General features: G+C 49.1%; 1 protein-coding gene across 3 annotated transcripts in view; it reads right to left on the minus strand.

Annotated features, from left to right (window-relative positions):
- Positions 1-16449, minus strand: part of ARHGEF39 (Rho guanine nucleotide exchange factor 39) — a 75629-nt gene that overhangs the window by 25292 nt on the left and 33888 nt on the right. For all 3 annotated transcript variants that reach the window (XM_069205766.1, XM_069205767.1, XM_069205768.1), the window contains 2 exons: positions 14047-14175; positions 10688-10917 (listed from right to left, as the gene is read on the minus strand). In XM_069205766.1, the coding sequence (XP_069061867.1) occupies positions 10688-10917; positions 14047-14175 (359 nt within the window). The remainder of the gene's footprint in view (positions 1-10687; positions 10918-14046; positions 14176-16449) is intronic.

Here is a 16449-nt window from a genome sequence, read left to right on the forward strand (position 1 = left end):
GGGTTGGCTTCGATGAATCTGCAAGTGACTTCACCACCTTATAAAGTGTCTTGGGACAGTTTTTGGTTCTGAGATTTTCTTGGTGAAGTGAGCGGCCTTGGCAAGTCTACACTTTTTCTGATATATCCTTAAAGCGTTTTTATAAATTAATTTATCAACTTGCAGATAAGATTTACGCACTCTCTCTCTCATTTTTTTTTTACAAACTTTCTACTCATTGTGTAAAGAGAGGGTGAACCAAGGAGCCGGGGGTGGGGATCTAGCATGGTTCTTATCGTCCGCGGGTGCCAGCCTGTCTACTGAGGTTCTAAGCCAGTAATCTAATTTCTGTGCCGCTTAATCTACTGAATTATCTGAAGTAGGAAGTGGCTCTTCTAACAGCGTATTCCATTTCTGAACATCTAGCTTAGCCCAGCTTCTTGCGCGACACATGGCCCATTTGAACTTATCACATGAATGACAATTATAGGAGAAGGAGCACGGGATGGCAAAATGATCGGACCATGTAAGAGGTAAAGGCATATTTGATTGAATAGTGCCTAAATTTAAGAAGATAGGGCCCAATAAGTGCCTTGCTATATCGGTGGGAAGATGATTCATCATATCTAGTCCTAAAGTTGACAGGCCCTCAGTTAACCCGTTGAATGCGGGCGTCGGCCACTGGCCGACGCCCACACACCCTCCCTGGTGCGGGTCACGACCAGTGGCCGACACCAGGAAGGGTATCAATAAATCCTCGGGTGCTTCGCACCGGAGGATTTATAATTTTTTTTAAACCCCCCCCCCCCCCCCGGGAGACACGGAAGCTTCCGTGTCTCCCCCCGCCCGCCCCTTTGTGACATCAGCGCGCCTCGCGGCGCGCTGACGTTGCAAAGGTGTTTTCCCCATCAAAGCAGGAAGCAGCCTTGCGGCCGCTTCCTGCTTTGATGGGGAAAACGGCCTTTCCCACGTTCGGGAAGGCCTCGTAAGAAAGGGGAGTGTCTCCCCTTTCTTACGAGGCCTTCCTGAAAGTGTTTCCTGGCCCCCGGTCGCAGCTGTGCTGCGATCGGGGGCCAGAAACAGTTTGAGAAGGCCTCGTAAGAAAGGGGAGAGTCTCCCCTTTCTTACGAGGCCTTGCTGCGATCGGGGGCCAGGAAACACCACTAGACGCCAGGGATTTCACTTTGGGGGGGCGGCCCCCTCGGAAAACGGGCCGCCCCCCCCCTGGGGGCATAATTAATAATAAAAAAAAAAGGTAGGTGCCCCCTGGGGGGGGGGGGGGGGGATCGTGCCCCCCCCCCCCGGGGATTGTTTAAAAAAAAAAAAAATTAACAAAAAAACAAAAAAAAAATGACAGGGGGTCGCCCGTGGGCAGGGTGACCCCCTGTGGGGGCAATTTTTTTTTTTTAGATGTTGTAGGGTTTCCCTGGGGGCCATTTTGGCCCCCAAGGAAACCATACAACAACTAAAAAAAATAGATCTATATATAGATCTATATTTATATATCTATGTAGATAGATATATCTATGTACATGGATAAATCTATAGATATATCTATGTACATAGATATATATATATATATATATATATATATATATAGAGGTAGATCTATATATACCAAAGAGATTTATAAAGTGTGCTACTCACCTGTGAGGGTCTCAAGGTGCTTGGGGGGGGGGGGAGGGGGTGGGGGGAGGGAAAGGGGGTGGGAGGTTCACTGTTCGAAAAGCCAGGTTTTGAGTCCCTTCCTGAAAAGAAGTAGGTTTTGGGTCTTGCGAAGGTGGGTTGTGAGGGCGTTCCAGGTTTTGGGTGCAAGGTAGGAGAAGGATCTGCCCCCGGTGGTGGTGTGTTTGATGCGGGGGACAGAGGCGAGAGAGAGGTCAGCTGAGCGGACGTTTCGTGTGGGGGTGTGGAAGGTGACTCTCGTTGAGGTAGGCAGGGCCTGTGTTGTGGAGTGATTTGTGTGCGAGGATGAGGATCTTGAAGGTGATCCTTTTGTCAATGGGGAGCCAGTGGAGGGATTTGAGGTGTGGAGAGATGTGTTCGTGTCGGCGGAGGTCGAGGATGAGTCGTGCTGCTGAGTTCTAGATGCGTGTAGTTTGCGCTTGAGTTTTAGAGTGGTGCCGGCGTAGAGGGCGTTTCCGTAATCAAGCCTGCTGCTGATGTGTGCATGAGTGACGGTTTTTCTGGTCTCTGTAGGGATCCATTTGAATGTTTTTCAGTATATGGAGTGTGTTGAAGCATGAGGAGGTGAGAGCGTTGATTTGTTGGGTCATCGAGAGGGAGGAGTCTAGGATGATGCTGAGGTTGCGTGCGTGGTTGGAGGGGGTGGGTGCAGGGCCTAGCGTGGTGGGCCACCATGAGGGGTCCCAGGTGTTTTTGTGTGGGCCAAAGAGGATTATTTTGGTTTTGCTTGAGTTGAGTTTCAGGTGATTGGCTGTCATATATATATCACTTTTGTCAATATGTGTGTGGTTTCCCTGGGGGGAAAAGGGTCCGACTTGTCTAGTGGCAGTTTTAGTGCCATAAAGAAGCGCAGAAGGTTTATATGCCTACTGCAAAGAGCAAATCTGTATTTTATGTAAATAGCTGAGTACATTAGCAAAGTCTATGGAGAGATGAAGGGCACTTTTGCTGGGTGGTAATGAGGGAATCCGAGGAGGAGGGAGTGGGAGCACCAATAATGATTGTTGGACTGGGCGCAGGAGGTGCTAAAGACTGTGACGAATGGTATGTGACAAGGTGTTTTTTGAGTGTCTTGAAAGTACGTGCTGATTGAGGGAAGAAGCGCAGGTAAGGTGGCCTCTACTGTTGCACGTATCTCACACACCATCGATTTTGTGACTGTCTACGTAGGCTAGTGTTTTAGAGCAACAGTTTAGCCAATAGCAGAGATGGCATCTTGATGGATGACTGCTGCCTGCACTCGGGTTATAGAGGACCGCTCTGACATAGGATCAGAGACTGAGACATCAGATACTGAGACAGCATCTGAGGGATAGGACAATGGCGCAGACTCTGGGAGTGATTTTTCAGTCAGAGGAGTCCCATTCGATAACTCCTCTTCCAGTACATTATGAGGGAGGTGATGAGGACAGTCCTGCTGTCCCTTCGCAAGCTGTTTGTGCAACTGGGTAATAGTGGGTTAGGCCAACCCAGAGAGCAGGTGAATGCGGCGGCAAGCAGAGAGAGAGTGCTCTCTTGGGAGCTCCCCAATTTAGTTCAGCCCCAAATTCCACCACCCAAATCATATTGTGGAGACATCAAAATTATCCATGGCAAAACAAACTGGTTTTGTAAGGCAGGCACCTGTGTTTTTGGTCCTGGATTCGGCGGCCATATAGAGAAACACACTAAACCCAAACATTTCTGGAAACTAGACATTCGGGGGAGTCCACAGAGGTGTGACTTGTGTGGCTTCCCCAAAGTTTTCTTACCCAGAATACCCTGCAAAGCTGAAATGTTGAAAAAAAACTCAATTTTTCTCGCATTTCTGTCACACAAACTACAGGAATATGCTGGGATCCACAATATTCCTACCACCCAGTGACTCCTCACCTGTCCTGATAAAAACACTACCCCACTTGAGTGCCTACACCTAGTGTCTGTGTCAGGAATGGATCACCCCAGGGTCAACAGCTGCCTCACGTAAGGACCAACATTGACCGTTGTGTGATCTATTCCTGTCGCAGGCACCAGGCCTAACCACACAAGTGAGGTATCATTTTTATCGGGAGGCTTGGGGGAACGCTGGGTGGAAGGAAATTTGTGGCTCCTCTCAGATTCCAGAACTTTCTGTCACCGAAATGTGAGGAAAACTTGTTTTTTTAGCCACTTTTTGAGGTTTGCAAAGGATTCTGGGTAACAGAACCTGGTCCGAGCCCCGCAAGTCACCCCTCCTTGGATTCCCCTAGGTCTCTAGTTTTCAAAAATGTACAGGTTTGGTAGGTTTCCCTAGGTGCCGGCTGAGCTAGAGGCCAAAATCTACAGGTAGGCACTTTGCAAAAAACAGCTCTGTTTTCTGTGATGTGTCCACGTTGTGTTTTGGGGCATTTCCTGTCGCGGGCGCTAGGCCTACCCACACAAGTGAGGTATCATTTTTATCGGGAGACTTGGGGGGACGCTGGGTGGAAGGAAATTTGAGGCTCCTCTCCGATTCCAGAACTTTCTGTCACCGAAATGTGAGGAAAACTTGTTTTTTTAGCCACTTTTTGAGGTTTGCAAAGGATTCTGGGTAACAGAACATGGTCAGAGCCCCGCGAGTCACCCCATCTTGGATTCCCCTAGGTCTCTAGTTTTCAAAAATGCATAGGTTTGGTAGGTTTCCCTATGTGCCGGCTGAGCTAGAGGCCATAATCTACAGGTAGGCACTTTGCAAAAAAACAGCTCTGTATTTTGTGAAAAAATGGGATGTGTCCACGTTGTGTTTTGGGGCATTTCCTGTCGCGGGCGCTAGGCCTACCCATACAAGTGAGGTATCATTTTTATCGGGAGACTTGGGGGAACATAGAATAGTAAAACAAGTGTTATTGCCCCTTGTCTTTCTCTACATTTTTCCCTTCCAAATGTAAGACAGTGTGTAAAAAAGACGTCTATTTGAGAAATGCCCTGCAATTCACATGCTAGTATGGGCACCTCGGAATTCAAAGATGTGCAAATAACCACTGCTCCTCAAAACCTTATCTTGATCCCATTTTGGAAATGCAAAGGTTTTCTTGATACCTCTTTTTCACTCCTCATATTTCAGCAAATGAATTGCTGTATACCCAGTATAGAATGAAAACCAACTGCAGGGTGCACCTCATTTATTGGCTCTGGGTACCTAGGGTTCTTGATGAACCTATAAGCCCTTTATATCCCCGCAACCAGAAGAGTCCAGCAGACAAAACGGTATATTGCTTTCAGAAATCTGACATCGCAGGAAAAAGTTACAGAGTAAAACATAAAGAAAAATGGCTGTTGTTTTCAGCTCAATTTCAATATTTTTTTATTTCAGCTGTTATTTTCTGTAGGAAAACCTTGTAGGATCTACACAAATGACCCCTTGCTGAATTCAGAATTTTGTCTAGTTTTCAGAAATGTTTAGCTTTCCGGGATCCAGCATTGGTTTCACACCCATTCCTGTCACTAACTGGAAGGAGGTTGAAAGCACCAAAAATAGTAAAAATGGGGTATGTCCCAGTAAAATGCCAAATTTGTGTTGGAAAATGTGGTTTTCCGATTCAAGTCTGCCCGTTCCTGAAAGGTGGAAAGATAGTGATTTCAGCACCAGAAACCCTTTGTTGATGGCATTTTCAGGGAAAAAACCACAAGCCTTCTTCGGCGGCCTTTTTCCCCCATTTTTTGGGAAAAAACTAAATTTTCACTGTATTTTGGCTATTTTCTTGGTCTCCTCCAGGGGAAACCACAAACTCTGGGTACCATTAGAATCCCTAGGATGTTGGAAAAAAAGGACGCAAATTTGGCGTGGTTAGCTTATGTGGACAAAAAGTTATGAAGCCCTAAGCGCAAACTACCCCAAATAGCCAAAAAAGGGCTCAGCACTGGGGGGGGAAAAGGCCCAGCAGCTAAGAGGTTAAGGACACACACGATGTGTCCGTTTCATCCTCCAAATGGAGGTTTAGCTCTCCCAGCACCGTAAAATTGGTGCTCTGAAACCCTATTACTAATTGCCCCAGGGGGGAGATAAATGAGGGCACCTGACATAGTAAATCTTTTGGTTAAAGATATAGAAAATCTCAATGCTTCTCAATCTGAAATTTCAAGCTTCTCTGTTGAACAACAAAACTCATCTTTTATTATGATTGCAATCCCAACCCCTTTTTTGGCCTTGCGGTCAAATGTGATAAGCAATATCCAGGCGGTATGGCCGCTATATCCAGGTGGGAGGCTTCCTTAAGCCATGTCTCTGTGATAGCGTCCAGGTTATGTTAGATTGACAAGCCAAATAAATCTTGGTGGAGTTTACCCAGGGACCGACAGTTTAGTCTAACAAAAAAACTTAAGAACTCTTCCAGGAAGCTTTCTTTCCTAGTAAAATTATTAGCAGAGCTCCCTGCTGAGCCCTAGTGATACTAGGTGATGAGGAGGGGGGCCAGTCAATAGTAGTAAGGTGAAAAGAACGGTGCCTGCAACACCTCTCCTCTCCCTGCATATCTATTGAATGCCTGCAATCACTATGGATGTGAGGGCAAAGCCCAAGTACGGCGGAGGGGGAATAGCTAGGGAACCCTGAGCTCAGAGATGCAGCCTCCCTGGCCCCAGGGCCCGTTCGGGCGCAGACTGGCTTGCCTTAGGCGCACCTGCTGCACGTGTCCACCATTAAATAGGCGAGCAGAGGGCAGGAATAGACAGACGCTCGAACGCGAACCGCTGTGTCAAAAAGTTAAAAGTTTCCCCTTATCTCTCTTTTTTGCCCCTTTGTGTTTCCCACCTTATTAGTTACACATTCACATTCCCATCAACACCAAACTTAAACAGAATAAAATGCAGACTTAGAATTAGCGATCCTAAAATCGGAACTAAAAACACTTTTTACATCCTTTGTTAAAAAGCCTGTACAATTTAAAAGTTGGAAAATTCTGCAGTTATCACACTACATACAATTTAAAATTTTGACTATTAAGAGAAGTCTGTTAAAAAGTAGCACTTGACGTGATTCTGGATTACCGTCACACTAAGCGTCCTGCCCGCACCGCGGCCACCATTAAATAGGAAAACCGAGGGCAAGAATAGACAGGCAGGAAGCTAGAGCGCTAACCACCATGTTGTTGAAAGGACGTATGCTAGACCAAATCCTTCTCACCCCCTCTTTTGTTCACTGTCCCTTGGCACAGGGTCCAGTAACCCATCCCACCCGGTTTGTTACAATAAAAACATGGTGATGTCCAATGAGGACTTGAACCAGCCCCTCTTTGATGGACCAGAGGGAGGCTTTCAACGCCAAGGGAACGGCCTGCGACTCCAGCAGGTTTATGTGGAGACAAGTCTTCATTTGAGACCGGGGTGATCGGTTCTCCACCTCATGGATGATCTCTGCGACCCAGCAGCCATGCATCTGTCGCCACCATCAGCTCTTCTGGTTGGGATACGAAGACCTGGTCCAATTGCGGCAGAGAAGCCAACACGAATCTTTTGCAGTCTCCTCCAAAGCCTGAATGGAATCCAACAGGTTGCTTTGCTGCTGCTAGGTCCACTGACACTGCGGAGTCTGCCTATGTCCTACTGCAAGGATGACGAGGAGAATTCAGGAAGCAAATAGGCCTCAGAGTCACCATGTTTGAGACCCAGGATGAGGCAGTAATATCGGGCTCATGGCCCAAATGTCCTGGGCTCCTTTCTCTAGAGGGAAAGCCCAATAACACAGTATCCACGATGGCTCAAATGGAATAGAGCCCCTGTGAAGGAGTCAGGTGTGACTATGGCTTGTTGATGGTGAACCCCAAGGTTGTCAGAAGTGTCGCCATCATTTGGAGTTATTCAGGGCTGACTACAGCGAGCCAATCTTCAGCAGACAGTTATCGAGAGCAAGACAGACTGGTATGCCTCGCCTCCAAAGATATGCTGTGACCTCCACCATCACTTGTGTACACATGAGGGCCACTGGTGCAGTCAAAGGGGAACACAGCGAGCTGAAAATGCTTCTGCAACATCTGCGAGTCTGCAGGACAGGAACATGGAAACAGGTGCCCTGCAGTTCCAACGCTACCATCCAGTCTCCTGGATCCAGGGCACGTATGACCTGGGCACGCATGAACATCTTGAAGTTGTACTTCCACAGGAAGGAACAGAGCCAGAAATCGAAATAGGACAAAGGCTTTCACCCTTCTTCAGCACTCGGAAATAGCAGGAGCAACATCCGGTTACTATTTCCTAAGCCGGGACGATCTCTGTGGCTCACTTTGCCAAAAGAGCATGTAATGCTGTAAAATGACAATTGCTCCTCTGAAAGCTGCTCTGATGTAGGTGGAATAGGTGGCAGGACATACCCCGGAGGAAGGAATGGCAGGGTAACTCTGTTGAACTATCTACAGGACCCACGTGCTGGATGCTAGTGTCTGCTATCCCTTGAGGAATGACAGACTCTGCCGTCCACAGGGTGTTGTGTGCCTCTAAGGGAAAACTAAAGCACTATGGCGGCTACTCCTTGGAGGTGAGGGGGTTTGGGGCTGAAGTAAGGTGCGCTGTCCCCGCTGGCCTGGGCGTTGTCTACAAGATCTCAGACCCCAAAAGGACGGGGTGGTTTGTTGCTGGGGAGGCGGGCATTGGTGTTGACTGTATGCAAAACCACTGCTAAGGCCCCAAAAGGGGTGTGGAAAAGCTGAGGGAAGAGTGCTGTGCCCCTGCTTTCTTTGAAGCGCTCTAGTGTGGCATCTGCTTTTTCGCCAACCAGGTGAGACCTGTCAAAAAGGCCTATCCAGGAGAGACGCCTCAATGACACTTGAGGAGTCAGGGATCTCACCTATGTTTGCATCAGAGCACCACACCAGTCCAGACTTGTTTGCCTAAGGAATCAGGAGTGTCCAGTCCTGATATAATAACCTACTTGGTTTTTTTCTGGCCTTCCTGAATAGATTATGACCGGCTGGCACACAATACGTGTGGGTATGCCAACAAGATCTCAGCATGACTCTCCTTAACGTATTTCAGGGCGGATTCTGCTTTTTCACCAAAAAGTTAAGAGCCAACAAATGGCTTGCCCCTCAAAGATGCCTGTACATCCCGAGAGAACCATGTAGCCCTCATCCACGTGTGTCAGTGACACCCCACTCATGCCCACCACCTGACCCAGTTGTACCTAAGCCAGACCATGTAGCAAATTTCACAGCATTTCAGCTGCCCTATATTGTTTGGGCTGCAGTCGTCTGTAGGTCCTGGATTTGCCGCCAGGGTTTGGGTTTTATGCATCCCATAAAGCAGAGTGTAGCGCCCTAGAAGGCACCGACTGAACCCAAGACATGACTGGTGAAAGGAAACATGCAGTAGCCAAATGTTTCCTCGCACTTAGACTCAATGTCCGAAGAAGTCACAGGAAAGGTGGTAGGGCTTATGCTGCTGGTGAGTGTCCTGACCCTCAGGCTCTCAGGTTTAGGATGTTGTGTCACAAAGTCAGGATCGTTCTGTGCTGGTCTGTGGAGACGAGCTACCTGTCTAATAGCTGTGGTCACAGAACATGGCTTTGTCCAAGTACCTGAGAGGGTATCTGTTAGGCCTCATTAAATGTGAAGAGAGTTACAGTAGGTGTCTGACCAGGCTGAAGAACCTCCATCAAGACACTAGTTTTGGTCTGCATTGTAGAAAGCTGCAGGTCGAAGACTGCTGCAGTCCACCTCATGGCCACAGCAAAAGGGGAACTCTTCTTAGTGGCGGTACCAGGGTGGGGGGTTGAGTTAAGCCTTCTCTGCAGAAGTGTCTAGACCGCTAGTAGATAGTAGTTCAGCGTATCATCGTACTGAGGGACAAATTCATCATAGTCTTTGTTGTCGGATTCTGATACAAAGAGGCCTGAGCTCTGCTGCGTGGTGAGGTCAAGCTATCGGAGTCTGAAGGAGGTTACAGGCTGCACCCCCATGAGATCGGCATGCGACCTCGGTTGAGGAATAGCCAACTCAGAGCTGCAGACACTATAGGCAATGGCTCCTTTCCCAGAGTGGCATCTGAACCAAGGTTGGCACCAAAGCCTGCGCGGACCCTGACTGGGGGCCTCTGCAGATTCTTAGGGGGCGAAGGCACACTGGTGGGAGATCGAAGCATGCCAAATCGCAGAAGGATGTGGAACTCGGGTTACATCAGAACCAAACTCGGAATTGGCTCTTCTGGAGTTCAGTACCGAGACTGAGACATGGAGAATCCTCGCTCCCTCTCTGGGGTTAGACAGTAGCTGAAAGTGGCAGAGTCACGCTTTGATTTCTGGTGCTTCTTTTTAGATTTTGCCAAAGAATTTGAATATGACAAGGAAATGCTGCGGGAATGAGTTTGGGAGGATGAATGGGACCGCTGCAGTCTCTTCCGATGATTGTCGACGTTGAGTTTCACCTTTGTGGCACTGTGTGGCCCTTGGATTGACATGGGCACAGTTGTGGCAGGCCTTGGAGTACTGTTACCCCTAGCACCATAGGCACACCTTGTGGGGATCAGTCTTAGACATTTGTAATCAACAGTCCCTACAAGGTTTAAGCCAGTCATTCTAGAAGGTGACAAACTGACCCTAGACAATAGGAGTAAGCTCCAGACCTGTGTCTGAGCTCACACAAAGAAATGACTGACGTTAGCATGGCTGAGTGGAGTTTAAATATGACCCAGTTCACTGCTACACGTAACAGGAGCAAAACAATGGAGCCGCATGAAGACACCCACCGGGAGGCAGGAATACTGTCTTTAGGTTTCTGGATCCAGTCTGACGCCTGGGGGAATATTCATTATTTAGGAGTTTGCAGTCAGAAGTATCCATCAGAAGCACAGCTTTTAGAGGAACTGCAACTCATCAGTCTAGGCCCATGAAGGTCTGTATTCTTGACTGTTTTGCGTGTATTACTGTGCAATGTTCTTACACGTAGGATGAAATGTTCAGTCCAGACTGGAGGCCTTTCTATGCATTCTGAAATGTAACCATTCGCAAAAAAAATAAAATGAAACATCCCATAGCATGTACAGATATTTTTCAAACATGGCCGAGTAGCAGCCCTAGAATGGCACAGGATTCACTTACGCTGATGAGGCCCCCCTGGCTCTTGGTGTGCCCGAACACCTTCTCCACAGCGCACTCCTCCAGCGGGTACAACGACTGGCAGCAGAACTTGTCAGAGTTCACGGGGTGCAGAGGATGGCAGGGTTTCGTCATTAGTAGGATGTCCGAGAAGAGAAAAAACATCTTGTGTTTCATCTCTTCACCCTTCTGGGGCACCGTGGTGAGCCAGCCCTCTCGGATATATACGCGACCTGTGGGGAGAGAAGCTGGAGTCACCCCTCTGAGATGGATGCCTGAATGAATCACCCCTCAGACATGTACACCTGCTGGAGTCCCCCCCCCCCGAGATGTGTGCCTTAATGAATCAACCTTCAGACATGTACACCTGCTGGAGCCCCCCTCAGATGTGTGCCTGAAGGAATCACCCCTCTGACATATACGCCTGCTGGAGTCCCCCTCTGAGATGTATGCCTGAATGAATCATCCCTCAGTCATGTACATCTGCTGGAGTCCCCCCCGAGATGTATGCCTGAATGAATCACCCCTCTGACATGTACACCTGCTGGAGTCCCCCCTCTGAGATGTATGCCTGAATGAATCACCCCTCAGACATGTACATCTGCTGGAGTCCCCCCCGAGATGTATGCCTGAATGAATCACCCCTCTGACATGTACACCTGCTGGAGCCCCCCTCTGAGATGTATGCCTGAATGAATCACCCCTCAGACATGTACACCTGCTGGAGTCCCCCCTCTGAGATGTGTGCCTTAATGAATCAACCTTCAGACATGTACACCTGCTGGAGCCCCCCCCTTAATGAATCAACCTTCAGACATGTACACCTGCTGGAGTCCCCCTCTGAGATGGAATCCTGAATGAATCACCCCTCAGTCATGTACACCTGCTGGAGCCCCCCACTGAGATGTATGCCTGAATGAAACACCCCTCAGTCATGTACACCTGCTGGAGCCCCCCCCTCTGAGATGTATGCCTGAATGAAACACCCCTCAGTCATGTACACCTGCTGGAGCCCCCCCCTCTGAGATGTATGCCTGAATGAATCACCCCTCAGTCATGTACACCTGCTAGAGTCCCCCTCCAAGATGGAAGCCTTAATGAATCAACCTTCAGACATGTACCCCTGCTGGAGTCCCCCTCTGAGATGGATACCCGACCAAATCACACCTTTGAGATGTATACCAGACTGTCACCCTTGAAATGTATACTCGACCAAGTCCATACAGTTGAACTCAGCCAGCACCATCCGTTGGTTGTCCTCTGCCCACACACAGTTGGCAGCAATCCTCTGGACAACCACTAATGTCTCCCCTTTGTAAAACATTTGTAGGCCCTCGCTATATGGACAGAACCCTAGCTTGGGAAAGCAGCCCTGCCCAGTTTTCTGACCTACCTTAGATTTTTACGTAAGGAGGTGCTCTGTTTTTGTTGAAACCTCTGTTGAATAGGCAGGAGGGATCTCAAACTGTACCCCCACCCACAGGCTAGAGCAGCTACGACGTCCCCATATCATGTATGGAGACAGACAGCTGGCAACTAATTTGATGCCTTTAATCTACATCCCAAGCAGGAGAGGTTGCCGGTCGCTCCTTTAAAATCTGTGCAGCCTCCACGATTGGGGGTGTCTACTTTGCAGTATGGTATCTTCTGGGGGACTGGAACAAGTTTCCCCTATCCTCCTGTATTCTGTGGGTCAATGCCCCAAAAAACAGAACCCGGGCTTCCTGCTGGACGAGGAGCTGCCCATGAAGCCTCAGGTTGTGAAGATGGCTGCCACCTGCTTTCCCGTACTGAAATGGTTTCGGAAAATCCTTTAGATTCTTCCTTTCCCAGACCAAAGGACAGTCATTCAGGCACTTATTCTATCGGGACTGGACTAATGCCCTCTACTTGGGAGCAGACAAAGCCTCATAAGAAGGCAGCAAGTAGTCCAAACCTCGGCAGCCAGGATGCTCCTCAAACTCCCAAAAAGTGTGTCAGCATCCTTACTTTTGAGGGCGCTGCCCTGGCTTAAGGTGGAGAAAAGGATCAAATTCAAAGCCCTGTGCTTTGTGCACAGAACTAGACCAGGAGCTGCCCCGCTCCCTACACGAAATGGGGAGACCCTATCTGCTCACTTTCTACAGTGATCTCCCCTTATGCACCGTTCCAAGAGTCAAATGGGAGGCCAATCCTTGGCCTTCCTCGGCCATGGGCTATGGAACAGCCTTCCGCTGTCCTTGAGAAGGTTTACCTCTCTGCTTTCCTTTCGGAAACAGTTGAAGACCTGGATGTTCTAAGGTAGAGGATTTTGTTTGTACCCTTGATGTTTCCTAGTGCCGGAAAACCCCGTGTGCGCTTTATAAATTCTAATAAAAAAAATAAACAAGGGCTGTTTGGAGGAAAGCTACATCTGCTCCTGTAAGTTAGCTAAATCTCAAGAGGTCTCCACCTTTCTGTTTTCTGTTGGGCATCTCCAGCAGCCACTGGACCAGGACAAGGAGGTTTAGATGCAACTCATAAAACCGTCTGGTCAGATTAGCTTTCGTTTCCTGCAGCCCAAAGGTTGTGGAGATGCAAGAGGTCTTGGTTCAAGGAAAGCAAGCCTGTTCATTGGTTTGTCTTGGCTTCTCTCTAGTGTTCCCAAGTTGGATATCGGAGGCCTTTGTTACGCTGGGTTTTTTGTAATCTTCGTAATCAGACAAGGTAACCTGGGACGCTAGCTAAAGACTAACAATGCGTCCAAGAAGTCCATTAGGTTTCACTGGTGCTTCCAGGTGGCATCAGTGAAGCCAGGTTGCACACAAGTTGTGGGACAATCAGGGTCCTCGGTTTGTGCTCATGTAATTACCCTCTCATGGGCCCCGGGCATTCATCGGGGCTCAGTGCTTATTTGGACTTTTAGGGGTTCTCCAACTGTTTTATTTCCCCATAAAGTCAGTTTTCATTGTAAAGAAAAGTTCTTGTGCACCTTGTCCTCCCTGGAGAAGCAGGCAAGGATGGTCGAGAAATAATTTCACCCCTAAAGCCCCAATGGACTCTAAAATCTCTCAGCACTGTCATCAGCTGGCACCATCACTACTTGACACCCCCAGACTTTGGGATATTCATGGGCCCCACGCCCGAGCCGACTCCAACCCATAGCCCCCTCCAGGTCAGAGGAAGAGTTCAAAGACTCCTGGCCAAACGAGAATTCGCTGTTTCTGCTTTCTCCTTCCCTAGCACCGAGATCATTGTGAGACTACAGGTTGCAGTCTGGTGCCCTCCTAGTGCTAAGGATGGCGCTGTTAGACCGCTGCCGACAATGCTTTTATCAGAGCTCTAGCCGCGACTCCCCTCCCTCCAGGACTCCTCCTCGCTGTCGCTTCGGTACCCAGACTCACCTGGCACCAGCACCTTCGTCTTGCGCCCCTTCAGCAGCTTTTGAACCCTCACCACCTGCAGGTAGTTCTCATGGCTGCGTGCGTTGTCGTGGATGTACTGAGCGACCTCCGACACCGCCCTGACTGCCCCTAGGAGAGAAGGCAGAGTTGTGGCATAAAGAATGACCAGTGGCATATCCGAGAACCGCACCTTGTGGGGGGAAACCCAGACCCTCAAAACACCCCCCCCCCCCCCCCCCCCACCGGTCATCGAAGCCCTGGACTCACTCACCCAGCAGCAGCTTTAACCCACAGGCCTAGAGGTGGATAACAGGGGCTCCAAATACACCGTAAACATGCTGTGACTCAATCAGTAGTTCGCTCTAGAATGCAGTTTATTCATTACAGACTAAGAATGGCCTAAAACTCCAGACAAGTTTTGACCTGAGGAAGGTATGATGAAAGGTAATCAATTTAGGAATTAATTGTGTAAATTCCTGCAGATGGGCCCAGCAGTGAGGGAACGCACTCTTCATATTTTATGTGCAGCTGACAGACGTCAATAGTTCAGATGTTTGAGCCCAATGACACGTGAAGGAGACCAGGCTTCGCAGGATAAGGTGAATGACTGAATATTCGGTTTACGGATTGTAGGAAATTGGGTTCTGGTTGCAGAAGTCGCCCTGCCCCCACCGCCCCCATTTCGCATGGTTTTTAATGCAACTTTCTCTAAGAGAAAGTTAAAGTGGGTCCCATAGAGTGGGGCCTCTAAGGGACCCACTCTAAGGGACCCAGCACCACCCTCACGCAGACTGCCACTGCAGGCTGCGTGACAAGTTGCTCTATAAAGTGAAAGCACGACATGGCAGACACTTGAGTGCCCTGTCCCCTAACACTGCCTGCAATATTTGGAAATCACCCCTACAGCAGGCCTTACAGCCCTAAGGCAGGGTGCATTATTACAGGTAAGGGCATATCTGCAAGATAAGATATGCCCCTGTCGATTCTTAGACACAGTGAGTGAACAGGAAAGCCATTTTAAATGCATGTGCTGGACACTGGTCGATACACATTCCCCAGCTACATGATGGCTTCACTAAAACTTGGGATGTTTGGTATCAAAAATCTTGTATTAATAACCCTCACTGATGCCAGTGATGGATTTATTAATACTTGCATCCAGAGGGCACCTTAGATGTTCCCCCTGAAAACTTACCAACTGCTGGTGGGCAACTGGCTGGTTTCCACCAGTCTGCCACCAACAGACTTGTTTTTGATCCCTAAGGGTGAGAGCCTTTGATCTCGGGAGATCAGGATCAAAACCTGCTCTGGCAGGGGTGTTACACACCCCTCCCGACAGGTTGACCTGCAACTCTACTTTCCAAGGCAGGGGGCTTCAAAGAAGTTCACCGCCTTTGGTATGCAAATCACTCATGAGAGATGCCAAGCCCCGCCCATTTGTCACTTGCAGTGATGGAACATTAGCTACGTAGGACGCGTGTTGCACTTCCAGGCTGGACACACCTCTAGGGTGAGCAGCCTAATATGAACTTGAAATTAGGATTTCCACCATCTTGTGTGTAGTGGAATTAGGAATTCTGGGACAGGGTGATGCCCTCTCCCCAAAGGAAGTGGGCATCTAGGGGTGCGCAATGACCCAAGCCTATTGGCTACTACCCCTCACTCCCCTTAACACCCCTTGAGTATTTTGGGGACCGCCTGATACCAGGACATTGTTCATTGAATACAAAAGAAGTGGACAGAGAAGACTGCTGACCTGAGAACCGAGGAGCATGTCTTACTTGGCACCAACACTGCCAGCCTGACTTCTGCACCTGACCCTCGTGGAGCAACTGACCTGCCCTACCACTGTGCAGACTCCAAGAAACCGGGAGACCTGCCAGTGCTTCGCTAATCGCCAGAAAAATCTCCTTTGGAGAAGAGGAACTGCTCCCCTGCATCTGAAGGCACCAAAGAAGAACTGAGAGGACCCAAGACCACCAAAAACCCGACAGCGGACAGCACCTGAGTAAACTTGTCCGAGCACAAGTGGGCCAACAATGTCAGTGTGCTTCCTAGGTCCTCCAGAAAAGGAGCCCACCTTGAGTTCACCCACTGAACTTCCTGATGGCATCTGCAGCCTGTTTCAGCAGACCTCCGTCTACTGCGACCACCTCTGGTGACAGAGACCCAACGTCCCAGACCGACGAGAAGAGGACCACAGGTGTCCCTAGATCCATGAGGCTTGTGAAACCTGAACCCAGTTGTTGGTTTGCTCAGACTGAACCCATAGTACACGCCTGCAGCCTCTTACTGCAGGCCCCCTCTGCGGCAACCACAAAAAGTGACAGAGACCCAAACTGTCCAAGACAACTCTGCGCCAGGGTGCCCCAGAGCAAGGAGAACAGGACCACTGGTGCCCCT

This window comes from Pleurodeles waltl, chromosome 1_2 (assembly GCF_031143425.1).
Source record: "Pleurodeles waltl isolate 20211129_DDA chromosome 1_2, aPleWal1.hap1.20221129, whole genome shotgun sequence".
Lineage (NCBI taxonomy): Eukaryota > Metazoa > Chordata > Amphibia > Caudata > Salamandridae > Pleurodeles > Pleurodeles waltl.